The following is a 16,642-nucleotide window of genomic DNA, read 5'->3' on the forward strand; positions in this document are numbered from 1 at the left end:
CAGATTAGATGATACAAAAGAATGAATAAACAATCTGGAAGATAGAATAGTGGAAATCACTAAATTAGAACACCAAAAAGAAGAAAGAAATTTTTAAAATGAGGAGAGTTTAAGGGTTCTCTGAGACAGCATCAAGCATTCTAACATTTGTATTATTGAGGTCCCAGAAGAAGAGAGAGAAAGGGACAGAAAACTTATTTGAAGAAATAATGACTTCCCTAAGCTGGGGAAGGAAACAGACATCCAGGTACAGGAAGAACAGAGTCCCAAACAAAATGAACCCAAAGAGATCCACACTAAGACATTTTATAATTAAAATGGCAAAAGTTAGGGATAAAGAGAGAATTTTAAAGGCAGTAAGAGAAAAACAGCTAATCACATACTAATCATTTACAATACAAGGGAAACCCCATGAGACTATCAGCTGATTTTTCAGCAGAAAGTTTACAGGCAAGATGTATTTAAAGTGCTGAAAGAGAAAAACTTACAACCTAGAATACTCTACCTGGCAAGGTTGGCACTAAAAATTGAAGGAGAGATAAAGAGTTTCCCAGAGAAGTAAAAACTAAAGGAGTTTATTACCACTGAACTGGCCTTATAAAAATGTTAAAAGGTTTTCTATGAATGGAGAAGAAAGACCACAACTAGAAATAAGAAAATATATAAAAGGAAAAATTTCACTGGTAAAGGCAAATATATAGTAAAGGCAGTGGATCAGCCATTCAAAAAGCTAGTATGAATTTTAAAAGACAAGAGTAGTACAATCAACTATAACTACAGTAAGTAATTCAGGGATACACAAAATACGCGGATATAAAATATGACATCAAAAACATAAAATATGGGAGGGGGGTTAAAAATGTAGTGCTTTTAGAATGCTTTTGAACTTAAGCAACTGTCAGCTTAAAATAGATGGCTATATGTACAGGTTGATCTATATGAACCTCATGGTAACTGCAAACCAAAAACCTACAATGGATACACAAAAAATAAAGAGAAAGGAATCTGAACAGAAGACTAAAGGAATCCATCAAGCCACAGGGAAGAGACCAAAAGAAGAAAACAGGAACTACTAAACAACTGAGAAACGATTAGCAAAATGGCAATAAGTACATACCTATCGATAATTACTTTAAATGTAAATGGACTAAATGCTCTAATCAAAAGATATAGGGTGTCTGGAAGAATATTTAAAAAACAAAACAAAAAACAAAAACATAAACAAAAAACAAGAGCCATATATATGCTGCCTACAAGAACCTCACCTCAGATCTAAAGACACACATACACTGAAAGTGAAGGTATGGAAAAAGATATTCTATGTAAATGGAAAATAAAAGAAAGCTGGGATAGTAATACTCATATCAGATGAAATAGACTTTAAAACAAGACTGTAACAAGAGACAAGAAAGGGCATTACATAATAATAAAGGGGTCAATCCAACAAAAGGATGTAACATTTATAAATGTTCATGTACCTAACATGGGAACACCTAAATATACAAAACAAATATTAACAGAAATAAAGGGAGAAGTAGACAACAATACAATAATAGTGGGGATTTTAATACCCAACTTACATCAATGGATAGATCATTCAGACAGAAAATGAGTAAGTAAACACTGGTCTTAAATGACACATTAGACCTTAATAGATATATATAAAACACTCCATCTAAAACCAGAAGAATATACATTCTTTTCAAGTGCACATGGAACATTCTCAAGGACATGTTAGGCCACAAAATAAATCCCACTATGTTTAAGAAGATTGAAATCATATCAAGCATATTTTGTGGTCTCAAAGGTATGAAATTAGGAATCAACTACAGAAAAAAGCTGGGAAAAAAAACACATAACCACGTGGACACTAAACAACATGCTAGGAAACAACCAATGGGTTAATGAAGATCAAAAGGGACTGAAAACACCTGGAGATAAATGAAAGCGGAAACAGCAAAAAGAGTTCAGAGCAATAGAGGCCTTCTTCAAGAAACAAGAAAAATCTCAAATAAACAGTCTAAATATACATTTAAACGAACAGAAAAAGAAGAAGCCAAGTCCAAAGTCAGTAGGAGGAAGGAAGTAAGAAAGATCGGAGTGGAAATAAATGCAATAGAGACTAAAAACACAATGGAAATGATCAATGAAACTACAAGCTGATTCTTGGAAAAGATAAACAACATCAAGAAACCTTTAGCCAGACTTACCAAGAAAAAAAGAAAGAGAGCCCAAATAAATAAGGTCAGAAATGAAAGAGGAGAAATTACAACTGGCACTACAGAAATACAAAGGATCATAAGGGACTACTAAAACAATTATATGCCAACAAATTAGACAACCTAGAAGAAATGGATAAATTCCTAGAAACATGCAATCTTCCAAGATTGAATCATGATGAAATAGAAAAACTGAATAGAATGATTACTAGTAACAAAATTGAATCAGTAATTTAAAAAAAAATCCAAAAGCAAAAATCTAGGTCCAGATGACTTCAAGAAGAATTCTATAAAACCTTTAATGAAGAGTTAAAACCTACCTTTCTCAAATTATTCTAAAAAATTGAAGAGGAAGGAATATTTCCAAGCGCATTTTACGAGGCCAAAATTACCCTGAAACAAAAACCAGACAAAGATACCAGAAAGAAAGAGGAAATTACAGGCCAATGTCCCTGATAAACATAGATGCAAAAATCCTCAGCAAAATATTAGTAAATAAAATTCAACAGCACATTAAAAGGATCATATACCATGATCAAGTGGGATTCATTCCACAATGCAAGGATAGTTTAACATCCATAAGTCAATCAATGTGATAAAGCACATTAATGAATTAAGAATTAAAAATTACATAATCATCTCAATAGATGCAGGAAAAGCATCTGACAAAATTCAACATTCATTTATAATAAAAACTTTCCAGAAAATGTGTATAAGAGGGAGCATACCTCAACATAATAAAGGCCATATATGACTCACAGCTAACATAATACACAATGGTGTAAAGATGAAAGTGTTTCCTTTAAAGGAAAAGCTTAAGATCAGGAACAAGAAAAACATGCCCACGCTCACCACTTGCCTTCAACATAGTATTAGAAGTCCTAGCTGCAACAATTAGGCAAACAAAAGAAATCAAAGTATCCAAACTGGAAAGGAAGAAGTAAAACTTTAACTATTTGCAGATGACATGAAACTGTATGTAGAAAACCCCAAAGACTCCATCAAAAAACTACTAGAAATAATAAATGTATTCAGTAAAGTTGCAGCATACAAAATTAATACTCAGAAATCTCGAATTTCTATGCACTAATAACAAACTTTCAGAAAGAGAAATGAAAAGAACAGTCCTGTTTACAATTTCAACAAAAAGAATAAAGTACCTAAGAATAAGTTTAATCAAGAAGGTGAAAGACCTGTTTTCTGAAAACTATAAGACATTGACAAAGAAATGGAAGAAGACAGAAAGAAATGGAAAGATATACCATGCTTATGAATTGGAAGTATCAATATTGTTAAAATGTCCATACCACCCAAAGCAATCTATAGATTCAATGCAATCCCTATCAAAATATCAATGGCATTTTTCACAGAACTAGAATAAATGGTTTAAAATTTTTATGGAAACACAAAGATCCTGACCAGCCAGAGCAATCTTGAGAAAAAAAGAACAATCCTAGAGATATTATACTCCCAGACTTGAAACTTTACTGCAAAGCAATAGTAATCAAAACAGTATGATACTGGCACAAAAACAGATACATAGGTCAATGGAATAGAATATAGAGTCAAGAACTAAAACCACACTCATGTGGTCAATTAATCTATGACAAAGGAAGCAAGAATATACAGTGGGTGAAAAGACAGTCTCTACAATAAATGGTGTTAGGAAAGCTAAACAGTTACTTGCAAATGAATAAACTCGACCGCTTTCTTACACCATAGAGAAAAATACACTCAAAATATATTAAAGACTCAAATGTCCATTGAAAGATGAATGGATAAAGAAGATGTGGTATATATATATATACAGTGGAATATTACTCAGCCATAAAAAAGTACAAAAGCTTGCCATTTGTGGCAACATGGATGGATCTAGAGGGTATTATGCTAAGTGAAATAAGTCAGACAGAGAAAAACAGACACCACATGATTTCACTTATATGTGGAATCTAGAAAACAAAACAAATGAAGACACAAAACAAAACAGAAACAGACTCATAGGTACAGAGAACAAATTGGTGGTTGCCAGAGGGGATGGGGGTTGGTGGGGGATGAACAAAACAGATGAAGAGAATTATAGGTACAAACTTCCAGATATAAAATAAATAAGTCACAGGGATGTAATGTACAGATAGGAAATATAGTCAAAATATTGTAACCACTTTGTACACTGATGATGTTAACTGCCCTTATTATGTTGATCATTTTATAATGTATAAAAATATCAATTTACTGTTGTACACCTGAAACGAATATAATATGTATGTTAATTACAACTCAGTAATAAAATAAAATAAAATATCCACCAGAATGTGAATATACTGTGATATAATCCTCTCCTGGAGTCCACCAAAATTCACCAGAGTTTTATGTTAGGCCTAGTAGAGAAACACAATCTGCTAAGGAAAGAGCAAAACTTTCTTTTTCACAATCTGGCTTTATCACTGTTGAAGGAATATCATTTAACTAACACATTCCCAAAATTTTAAATCTAGCAGATTGATCATTCTGACACTTTCAGTGTTATCTTTATCCTATAGTGAGAATGACTTTGATCATATCTCCTTACTCAGTGCCCATCCCATGATCTCCTTACCTTCTCCAGGCTCTGGGATGAGTGATGTTGGGAACCCATACTTCTAGGGAAAATCTATGACTTACTTACCCAAAGTCCAGAATGTGTCTCTCCCCCCTTCATTCCATCTCCTTCTCCATTTGGCTTGTATATAGAAATCACAATATTAAGCCAGTACATTTCAGATTGCCTTACTGTAACTACAGTCATACCTCATTTTATTCTTTCACTTTATTGCGCTTCACAGATATTGTGGTTTTTATAAATTGAGGGGTTTGGGCAACCCTGCGTTGTTAGATGATGGTTAGCATTTTTTAGCAATAAAGTATTTTTAAATTACGGTATGTACTTTTTGAAAGATATATTGCTACTGCACACAATAGATTACAGTGCAGTGTAAACATAACTTTTATATGCACTGGGAAACTGAGAAAAATTTGTGAGACTCACTTTATTGCGATATTCGCTTTATTGCAGTGGTCTGGAACTGAACCTGCAATATCTTGAAGATGTGCCTGCACAAGGAAATCACGGACTCTTGTTTTTTTCATGATGAGATAAAAATAGACTACCTCATCCTTCCTGTCTTTGTCTAGTTAAAGCCTTTAAGATGCCCCAGTAACCCTCAGAACCGAGAAGTAATGATTGTCAAGTCCCTGTGACCCAGTATATGTTGTTCATAACTTCCCTGGAAATCATTAGCTCTAGAGAATCCACAGACTAACTAATTTGTGTATGTGTTGATGGCCTAAGTTGCCCCCGGATTGCTGCAATTATCTGTAGATAGAAGGAGGAACTTACCCTGAAAAAGGATAGTCACCTCACTTGCATTCAATATTATTTCAATGTCAGGTTCAAGTTATGAAATGTCAGAAGGGGTGGTCATTATATCACATGATAAAAAGTTTGGACTTTATCTGGACAGTAATGAACTCAGCCAACAATTTATTTCTAAATGATTACCTTGGTAACTGAGTGGTAAAAGGAGAATTTGAGAAATGCTTAGAAGAAGAATTCCTTCTTCTTGGAACCTGGTAACTTAGTGACTAAATAAGGCAGATAGGGTTAAGGGCAAGGAGGCACAGAAGTACGATGTCTAAGTGTTTGACTAAGTAAACTGGGGTAGGTGGTTGTAAGACTCTGAGAGGAATAAGTTTGGAGGCAGGAACACAGAATTCAATTGTGGTCATGTTAATTTATCTATGCTGTCTATGAAATACTGAGGTTAGTGTATATTTAGTAATCAGCTGGATATTTAAGTTTGAACTCTGGGGGAAGTAAAGATTTTTAATGTGGTTAGGAAATTATTGAGAGAGAGAGAGAGAGGGAATAAATGGAATGAGAGAAACTGTTGGGTATGGATGAGTCCTTGGAGAACAATAATACTTTAATAGAATAAAGAGGAAGAGAATCCTATGATCAATACTGAGAAAGAAGACTCAGAAAAGGCAGGATGTGATAACAGAAAGGTAGAAGAGAGCAATGAAAGGGCTGATTAACATTGCTGTTTAATTTTAGCTACCCTTAATTAAAACTTCAGTCCACCAAAAGAGCCAGTCTGCCTACAGAAGGGGAGATAGAGGGGAGGAGTGAGCAGGGCAGGGGCATTTGCTCAGAAGAGCAGGTATATTTTCAGACTCTAAGATCCGGCTTTTTTATGGAGTCATGATTTTTTTCAGTCATTCTTCTCTACCCACCCATGGGCACCATTCTATCGTCCACGTCCCTCCAGGGCCCAGGTACTCTGAAAAGAAGAGGGTCCTGGGAGAAGAGAAACAGAGACCCCTGGGGCTGTGAGCTGGATATAGAGCCTGTCCCACAATTGGTTTGGGAGGTCCAGATGTCCCAGCAAGCCCCGCAGAAGGTATGAGAGAATGTGATATCTGAAATGTGTAATGCAGAAAGGGCCCTACAGAGAGCCAGGCTGATAGAATCTCTGCCATATTTTCATGCTACTATCTCCCTACACAGTTACCAGGACTACTGAGTCAGAAGAAGATTATAGAGAACTCATAGCAGCTCTTAAATGCCCTAGACCAGAAGTGACTTGTGTCACTTCCACCTGCAGTTCCTTGTCCAAAAGTGGAATTCAATAGCCTCACCCTAACTACAGGAGAAGCTTGGACATGAGAGAGACGTGCACATGGAATCTTGAGAGAATTCTACTGTCTCTGAGGCACAAAGGATACTAAACTCGCTCAGTGTCCCAGAGCTGGTAACAGATAAAAGCTAGACTGAAACCCAGGCTGCCCGGCCCCAGAGCCTGTCTTCTTGACCACAGTGCTGGTGTAACAGTTCCACACGGGAGATCTACTGAGATCCAGAGGGCACCTCGTGCACTGTTCCTCCTGTCCCCACTCTCTTCTCAAAAGTGACCGCCTCTTCTGCTTGAGTAATAGGGTGTTTTGTACTTCATAATCCTTAGCTTACTATGGCCAGTCAACTAGCCCTGCCTTCTTACTTGCTCCTCTCCATAAAATAAGAGTCTATCCTGAGCAAGGATTCACCATGAATGCATCAGCCAGAAAGAGCAAGACCCACCCCTCAGAAGCCAGGCTTGGCCCTCCGCCCTAGCAGGGGTGTTCTAGCTGTCTCCAGCAGTCTTTGGTGGTGGCTTTGAGCAGAGGTATTTTTCTCCCTGGTTCAATGGAGGTTGGGAGGCAATAGGAGCTGGGAAGATTGCACCAGGATACTAGACATCCCCCATCCCCTAACAACTTCCCAAAATGGCTCTAGAAGAAAACGAACGGTACCAGCCCCTACTTGTGACAATCTGGACTTATCCAATGCAACATCAATGTCAACCCAGTGTCTACATGGCTGGGCCAGGCACGCTGCAGACTGTACATTGTGCGAACCTTTCAAAGATCCCGTGGGACAAATCTTATTAACAACCACCCACTCCTCCACTTTTCAGATGAGAAGACAAAAGTTAGAAGAGGTAAACGGCTTGCCATGGGCCATCTTATAAGTGTCTGTGCCAGGATTTAAGCTCAAGGCTTTGGGATACCAAAGACCCTGCATCTTGCCAGTACACCACACTGTTTCTCTTAGAATCCCACGTTAATAAAAACAGGCAACATTGATTATGCCAAGCACTGTGCTATGTGCGTTTCATGAATTATTTCATCTGATACTAACAATGACAACAACAAAGAGCAACCATAGGAAATAGGTGTCACTATTGCCATCCCATCTCATAGATAAGGAAACTGAAGTGTAGAAGAAGGAGGTCCATGAAGGTCAAAGAGCATAAGCGGATCTGCCTCGGATCACAGGCTTTAACTACTAGGCAACACTGCCACCTGGCTGTAATTTAAACGAGAACATTGGAGACCTGGGACTGGGAGAGGGGAGCAGGTTAGCTACAGAAAACTTGTGAAAGTGCTCCATTTGGCTTTATCTGTTCATTCACACCTCAAAGTCTCCCTACAATAATTGGAGATTACTTTATATAGTTTGTTTTTCTAACCGATTTTCTCTCCATGAGGGCTTGTGATGGCTTTCTGACCTGTTATACGTGAGCATCTCCTCCCCCTTCTAAATCATTAAATTCCTGCCAAGTTCTCCACCCCAGCTGTGGCCAGGGACCAAGTTCTGTTCTGTGCACAGAGAGAACTGAACTTCCGATCAGAGAGAACTGAACCCACAAAGTCCCCATCCAAGACCTAACCCAAGTGTGTCCTAGACAGTACCAGGTAAGATGGAGGTGAATGACAGCTTCTTTGGTGGGGGGGTCGTTGTGTTTATATGTGTGTGTTTATCTGCCACAGTGCAGTAAAGTATATGCTGAACTTAAAATCTGAAGACCCAATTTCAAATTCTGGCAGTGCCACTTACAGACCTTGAGCATGTCTCTTAACTTCTCTGACACTTCTTTTCCTTTACTGCAAAATGAGGATGGTGATATCGAGAGAGAGGGCTCAATGGGAATATACATGTGATATGCCTAGCACCGTGGCTGGCACATGGGTGATTGATTTAATGTTAGACAGCTCTGAATGTGGTGGGCTGTGGGAGGAGGGTACCGAGAGGTATAAAAAACACCCAGAAAATAGCCACTGGAAATTGACACATTCCATTATGCAGAAGTTTGTTCACGGTATATAAGGTGAATGTCTTTTATTAAAAAATATGTTTTTAATATCTAACATGGAAGGGGTTGGCCTCAGAATTTGCTGGGAGTTAGAAGGCACCTCAACATTTATTGAGCCCTTATTCTGTATCAGACTCAGTGCTGGCAAAGTGATTTATATTGATTATCGTGCTAATCCTGTGGAAGCCAGATAGTGGGTATTACTACTATGCCCTCAAGTTTGGAGACATGAATGGTGGTCAAGATCGCTCAGCTGGTACCCAGTGGAGCCAAACCTGGCTCTGTAACTCTAGGATCCCCTATAACACGCTAAGGATGTTGCCTCATAAAATAAATAGCTTTTCAGTCCAAATGCTTGTGAAATTAAAGCTCTGTTGCAAGAACTCATCAAGGCACTATGTACCAGTCATATGGGATTAGGGTCCATCTAATGACCTCGTTTTAACTTAATTACCTCTTTAAATATTCTATCTCCAAATACAGTCACATTCTGAGGTACTGAGGGTTAGCACTTCAACATATGAATTTTGAGGGGACACAATTCGGCCCATAATGAAGGATTAATTAATTTCCTCATTATTTCTCTTGGTGTCGTTTTGGTTTTTAGCCACTTATTAAGGGGTTGTTTGCACTGTCCTTGAGTATTTTAAGGAGGCTCCTGCAGTAAACACCTGTGTATAAAAATAGCAATTGAGTCTGGTTTCTTGCTCTCATTGAGCTCATGCCTGTGGAGAGAGGTATTTGTTGGAAAAAATAGCAGGCAGGTTTTAGAACTAGCTCTGCTACTAAACTTGCCTTGAAACCTTGGGGAAATCCCTGTCCCTCTTGGGATTTTGGCCTAGAATGGGGGTTTTAAGCTCAAATGTCGACAAGAGCTGGATAGGTACAGTAAGTGCAGAAGCAAGTAGCTGTAACAACATAGGGAGTAGTGGAAACCCTGTTGAATTGGACAACATTCCATTTAATTTTCAGCTCCAACCAGTTGGTGCCAGGTTGAAATAAAGGCCCAATGTTGCCAGGCCTTCTGAGTTTTCAAGAGAAATCTTCAATTCACATTTTAAATGAAATGCCCCAAATTTTAAATATTGGCAATTCAAATTTTTTCCTCCAAAGGATGAGGGTCAAACGTCTGGGCCAGCTGATTATCTTAGGGTCTTTCTTCCCTTCAATGCTCTGATAAAACAGAAGACAGTACTATTGATTGACAGGCACTAAAAAGGAAGGGGACATACTTTAGTTCATGTGGTCTAAGGATCCACACAGACAAGGAAACTCTAAGGGATGAAGCTTTCGCATATCTGTCCTCTTTTCCACAGACAGTAGCAGGGTTCTGAGGGCAGCATCAAAAGTAATTGGGGTTAGGTTATTACGAGTCTAAACAGGTTGAAAATAAATTGAGTCAAGTTTTATTGATCTCTTTTATGGGTCTATTGTCAAACAGTATTATCTTATTGCTGAAACAGGGGGAGGAGGCTTATTTGTTTGCAGTGATGAAGTGCTTGAACCTCAGAGCTATTTGTGAAGTGGCTTTCTTCTCACAGAAGTTCTAGCTTAAGCCAATTTTCACAATCGAACTTCAAGAAGCATCCTAATAAATGAGCGTTCTGCTCCCATGTTAGAAGCATTTGTTGGGATTTGGAGTGGCAAAGAAACTTTGTTTCATAGGTCAAGTGATGGATTGGTAATAGCTACCTGGAATGCTGTCCTGGGGAAAACCCCGAGGCCAGATCCCGGTCCAGTAAGGAAGGTGCTGTGATATTAGCCTCCTCTGTCCTGAGTGTGGTGGTGCATAGTTGTCAATATTCTTAGAGTCTCAAGTGACAGAAACCCAATCTCAGGCAGGAAAAACTGTTGGCTCATAGAATTCAGGACAGGATATTACCAAGAGAGGGGTAGAGATGCAGATGGGCCTCAGGAACAATAGTTCTGAACCAGAGACTTGCATGCCTCTGAGATACTCTCTGCCCCTTATTTCCATATCTCTGAAATCTTCCATGTTTTCTTCACTCATGCAAAGCAGTTATCTCCACATGACAGGAATTATAGCCACCGACAGTTTCCAAAGTGTGCATTTCATGGCTTCTACCAAGGAGAGACTGCCTTATATACCTTTTGGTAACAAGCACACACACACAAATTTTGGAGAAGGATTATGATTAGCCCAGTTTGGATTAAAAACTCATGGGAAATGACTGCTCAGCTCTGGACCAGTCAACTTTAGTTTCCATGAGAACCATACATTTGGGCTCGGTGGGAAGAGAGGTCTCCAGAGCAAGGATAACATGAGGTACAGGACTTTCAAGATGATGAGTTTCTACCGAAAAGGGGGTGGCCACATGGCCGCCATCCCAGGGGGTAAAAAAAAGAGAAGGAGAAGACCCTCAGAAATATGTGCCATCCTTATCTGGTAGTTATAGCCCCTCCCCATCATTTTTTGCCTCATCTGGGAAGAGAAATCCCCACCTTAATCAGTAAGTTGTGCCTTCCATATTCCAGTGAGCTGAAACAAAGTATCACTCTAGCAACTAACCAGGAACGTGCCTTCATTTTGTGGAAGAAATTCTTGCTCCGATGACCAACCTACTAGCCATCTCCTCCCAAGGCAGGTGGTGGCCTGAGAATTCTGTGCCTGCTTCCTGAGGACTGCTCCACCATGCAACGGCTGATGAAGTTCCGAGTCCTCTGGGACATCCACAGAGCCCGCTGTGGCTTCCACCCTGCCCTTCAGCGCCTGCGCTGCCAGTCTTTATCGGGAGCTGGAGCCCTAAGATGGAATGACAGTGATACACCTGAGGAATTTAACTTTGCAAGTGATGTACTGGACTACTGGACTCAAATGGAGAAGGTAAGGAGGCACCCATGATGGGGGGTGAGAACAGGATTGACCTCTTTCTCCTAGTAGGTTGAGGGGCACAGAACTAAGAATGGCTTCTGGCTAAGCTTACAAGCATCGTGGGAAAAGCTTAAGTTTTTGGCTTCAATTCTCAGCCTGGACACTTCCTTAATTCTCTGAGCCCCAATGGTTTTATCTGTGAAATGGGGATAATCTCATTTAAGAAACAAGATAGCAGGTAAAAAGTATCTGGTACACAGTCAAGTAATTGTGACCAAGTGTCTAGTTCTAATCACAGGTCAGCAAGTTGATGTTGGTCTGAATTCTCACCTTCAACTACTGGAACTGTGAGTCTAACTAGAATTCATCTCATCACACTTGGGCGTGACTTCAGGCTACACCGAGAGGGAGGGTACAGGCAACCTGACTGTGCACATGAACATCTGACCATGTAACAAAATCATGTCATCTATCTTCCTATGAGGATGGCAAGTACATCTGGAGTCTTCCCTGTCAACTACCTACTTGAGCGTGTGGCTTTAGGGTATGTCCAGAGAAACCTGTCCCTGTGATCTCTGCAGAAAAATGCATGTCCTTGGTTTGTCTTTTACCAAGAGACAGACCAAGAGAGGAGCAGTGGTGACACTAAGAGTTGGGGTCGACAGTGGGTGGTATTCCAGCTACTAAGCCCCAGCTGGTAATGTCCACATTGTGAAAACCCACTGAACACTGTCTTTGTACAGAAGAAAGAATTCACCTGAGATGGACTCAGAGAGTTGATGTTTAATTTCCCATGAACATACATTCATATGTTAGTATTCAAAGCTTACATGCCTTTCATAGGGACTTTTTTCCTACCTCCATCTTTTTGCTTTTTCTGAATTTCCATAATAACTCCAAGGAAAATAGAGCCCTCAGTTATGGAGAGCATTTTTTTTATGTGCCATGTCAAGCACTTTGCACTTAATATTCTGATTAGATGAACATTTTAATTATCCCCATTTTCCAGCTGAGGAAACTGAGGTTCCAAGGGTTCAAATAACCTACAGAATTCACATACCTAATAAGTGAAGGAGCAGGATTTGGGTCCAGGCTGTCTGATTCTATAATCCACTGTTTAACCTGGTCTCACAATCTGATGATGTCCAAACATCTCTGCCTTTAGACTACAAACTGACTTTCATCACTGCCCAGACCAAAACTCTGGTTAGACCTTTTGCATCATGAGAAATGGCTGGAGAGGCCATCGTTTTTTTTTTTTTTTTCTGCATTTATCTTCATAAAGTCCTTATTAGTTCACACATCAACCCCTGGAGATGATCACCATGTAAATATTTTCCCAGGGAATGCCCCGTCTTTGTTGGGTCATTGTCAATTCCTCCATACCTCCAAACTTCTCCTACCCCCAGCACCTCCACCCTATTTACATTCATTCTCACAACAGTTCTGATCTGTCTCTTTCTACTTTTCCAACTGCCTTGATCACGATCGGTGTCTCTCTAGTGACGTACGGTGTCTGACACCTAGCAACCCCTCAGTACACATTTGTGGAACACATTAATTTCGAAGCTTGCCTTACGAGCACCGTAGGGATTGATGCTGCTCCCATGGAAGACCTTCTGGAGGGCGTGTGCCACCACAGTCCACTCTGGCTTTCTGGGCCTCCCCTTACGACTTAACAAGCATCATTCAGAAACTGATCCGTAGCCTAATCAACAACACAACCCAAACCACAACAAATAGACAGAATTTATTTTGACTCAATTTTCAACACATTTTACTTATTAAAAATGTTAAGTTAGGGCTTCCCTGGTGGCGCAGTGGTTGAGAATCTGCCTGCTAATGCAGGGGACACGGGTTCGAGCCCTGGTCTGGGAAGATCCCACATGCCACGGAGTGGCTGGGCCCGTGAGCCACAACTGCTGAGCCTGCGCGTCTGGAGCCTGTGCCCCGCAACGGGAGGGGCCGCGATAGTGAAAGGCCCGCGCACCGCGATGAAGAGCGGTCCCCGCACCGCGATGAAGAGTGGCCCCCGCTTGCCGCAACTGGAGAAAGCCCTCGCACGAACCGAAGACCCAACACAGCCAAAAATAAATAAATAAATAAATAAATAAATAAATAAATAAATAAACTGCTAACTCAATTTTTAAAAAAAAAAAAAAAAAAAAAATGTTAAGTTAGAAATCCAACATTTTAATGTAACTTTTTTTAGCATAAGCCAGGCAACATAGGTTCAGGGGTGGAGAATATAGTCACTCATTCAGGCCACCAATTTACAACCCCTGACTATCCTTGGGAATTAAACCCTATATTACTCTAGGCTCCAAGGATACTACACTCCAATTGATTCATGGAGCAGCCTCCCAAATCTATTCATGAGAGGTCACGTTCATGTCCAAAATCATTCATTCTGTCTCTTTGATACTGCATTCATTCATTCAGTTAGGATTTAGTGAGTACCTAACATGTGTTTTCGGGATACAAGTTTTTTACCTCTTTGGTTAGAATCATTCCTAGGTGTTTTATTCTTTTTGATGCAATTGTAAACGGGATTGTTTTCTTAATTTTTCTTTCTGATAGTTAACTGTTAGTGTATAGAAATGCAACAGAACCCACACAGTTCAAACCTGTGTTGTTCAAGGGTCAACTGTATTTGCTTTATGTATTAGGTGCTCTTATGTTGGCTGCATATATATTTACAATTGTTATATCTTCTTGTTGGATTGATTCCTTTATCATTATGAAATGTCCTTCTTTGTCTCCCGTTATGCTCTTTGTTTTATTATTCTATTTCTATTTTTTTTAATTTATTTTATTTATTTATTTTTGGCTGTGTTGGGTCTTCATTGCTGCACGCAGGCTTTCTCTAGTTGTGGCGAATGGGGGCTACTCTTCGTTGTGGTATGCGGGCTTCTCATTGCAGTGTCCTCTCTTGTTGCAGAGCATGGGCTCTAAGAGCACAGGCTTCAGTAGGTGTGATTTGTGGGCTGTAGAGTGCAGGCTCAGTAGTTGTGGTGCCCAGGCTTAGTTGCTCTGCAGCATGTGGGATCTTCTAGGACCAGGGCTTGAACCTGTGTCCCCTGCATTGGCAGGTGGATTCTTAACCACTGTGCCACCAGGGAAGCCCTGCTCTTTGTTTTAAAGTCTATATTGTCTGATATGTGTATTGGCACACCAGCTTCTTTTTTTTTTTCACTTCCATTTATATGGAATACTTTTTTCCATCCCCTCACTTTTTCAGTCTGTGTGTGACTTCAGATCTGAAGTGAGTCTCTTCACAGGATATAATGGGTCTTCTTTTTTTTTTTAATCAATTTACCTACTCTATGTCTTTTGATTGGAATATTAATCCATTTATATTTAAGTAATTATTGCTAGGTACGTACTTATTGCCATTTTGCTGTTTTCTGGTTGTTTTGGTAGTTCCTTTTTTGTTCCTTTCTTCTTTTTTTCCTCTCTTCCCTTGTGATTTGATGACCATGTTTAGTATTATGCTTGAATTTCTTTCACTTTTCTCTGTGTGTACCTATTATAGGTTTTTGGTTTGTGGTTGTCATGACATATATATATATATATATATATATATATATATATATATATATATATATCTGTGTGTGTGTTTTTTAAGTTGATGATCTTTTAAGGTCAAATGCATTCTAACCACCCTACATTTTTACTGTTCCCCCCCATGTTTGTTGTTTTTGATGACATATTTTACATATTTTTCTTTTGCATATCCATTAACTACTTATTGTGGGTATAGATGATTTTATTTCTTTGCCTTTTAACATTCCTACATAAGTGGTTCCTGATCTTGGAGAAGTGGCCTAATGTAGGAGATGTCCTATGGGCCCAGCAGCACACTCCCCTCTGGTCACCAGAGTTGTATGCTGTAGGGTTGTATGCTCTATGGTTCCGCCCTCTGTGGGCTATGTGGGCCCTTCTGTTGTGGCATGGCCAAATACCATGGGTGCACTGGTAGTCAAGGCTGGCCCCCAGACTGATTGGCTGACATTTCCTGTCTCATGTAGTGGTTGCCAGCCTGTAGGCAAGGATGGTTCCTGATGTGGCTGGCCATGTGGCCTGGGATGTTCCAGGGCTGATATTGGCCCACTGGTGGGTGAAGCTGGATCCTGGGATAGCTGGCCATGGGGTTGGGGCACCTGGAGCTGGGGTTGGCCCACCAGTGATTGGGGTCATCTTTAGATTTAATTTAACCCTGAAATTCCTTATTTATATTCCAGAGTTGTTGTTTTTTATTTATTCATTCAATACATATTTAACGAACATTTACTATGTACCAGGTACTCTTCTAAGTGCTTTGATAAAGAATTTAAAAGTTATCACTAATTTTTTGTTGTTGTTTTATTGAGATATAATTGAAATATGATTATCACTGTTTTCCTAAAAAAAACAAAACCCAGCAGTTTTTCAGGTCAAACTCAACACACTAGCATGCATATCAAAATATTTAGACATAAAATCTGGGGTTTTCATTGCAGAAAAGCTTTTAGTAAAGGATATAACTTTTTTTTTTTAATAGATAGGTTAATAAGATTTCTATTCATCAACTTTGGAAAGTTAAATTTTTTTAGCAATTTGTTCATTTCATTCAAAATGTCATAAAGTTATATTTTGACATAAAGTTATTAATATTTTTATTATTGCTATTTTAATGTCTGTAAGATTTGTAATAATGTACACTTTTTATTCTTGATATTTTTAATATGTTTATTCTCTCTTTTTTTCTTGATAAGTCTTCCTAAGAGTTTACCAATTTTATAAATATTTTCAAAAACAGTTTTGGTTTTACTGATATACTCTATTGTGTATTTGCTCTCCATTTGGTTGATGCCTACTGTTATCTTTATTATTTCTTTTCTTGTATGCTCCCTTGATTTAATTTGTTATTCTTTTTT

General features: G+C 39.0%; 1 protein-coding gene across 3 annotated transcripts in view; it reads left to right on the forward strand.

Annotated features, from left to right (window-relative positions):
* Positions 1–8,384: 8,384 nt before the first annotated feature.
* The window catches only part of LOC132349530 (acyl-coenzyme A synthetase ACSM1, mitochondrial-like), a 45,852-nt gene continuing 37,594 nt past the window's right edge, over positions 8,385–16,642 (forward strand). For all 3 annotated transcript variants that reach the window (XM_059897966.1, XM_059897967.1, XM_059897968.1), the window contains exons 1-2: positions 8,385–8,492; positions 11,493–11,735. In XM_059897966.1, the coding sequence (XP_059753949.1) occupies positions 11,544–11,735 (192 nt within the window). In that variant the 5' untranslated portion in view covers positions 8,385–8,492; positions 11,493–11,543. The remainder of the gene's footprint in view (positions 8,493–11,492; positions 11,736–16,642) is intronic.

This window comes from Balaenoptera ricei, chromosome 15, assembly GCF_028023285.1.
Source record: "Balaenoptera ricei isolate mBalRic1 chromosome 15, mBalRic1.hap2, whole genome shotgun sequence".
Classification (NCBI taxonomy): domain Eukaryota; kingdom Metazoa; phylum Chordata; class Mammalia; order Artiodactyla; family Balaenopteridae; genus Balaenoptera; species Balaenoptera ricei.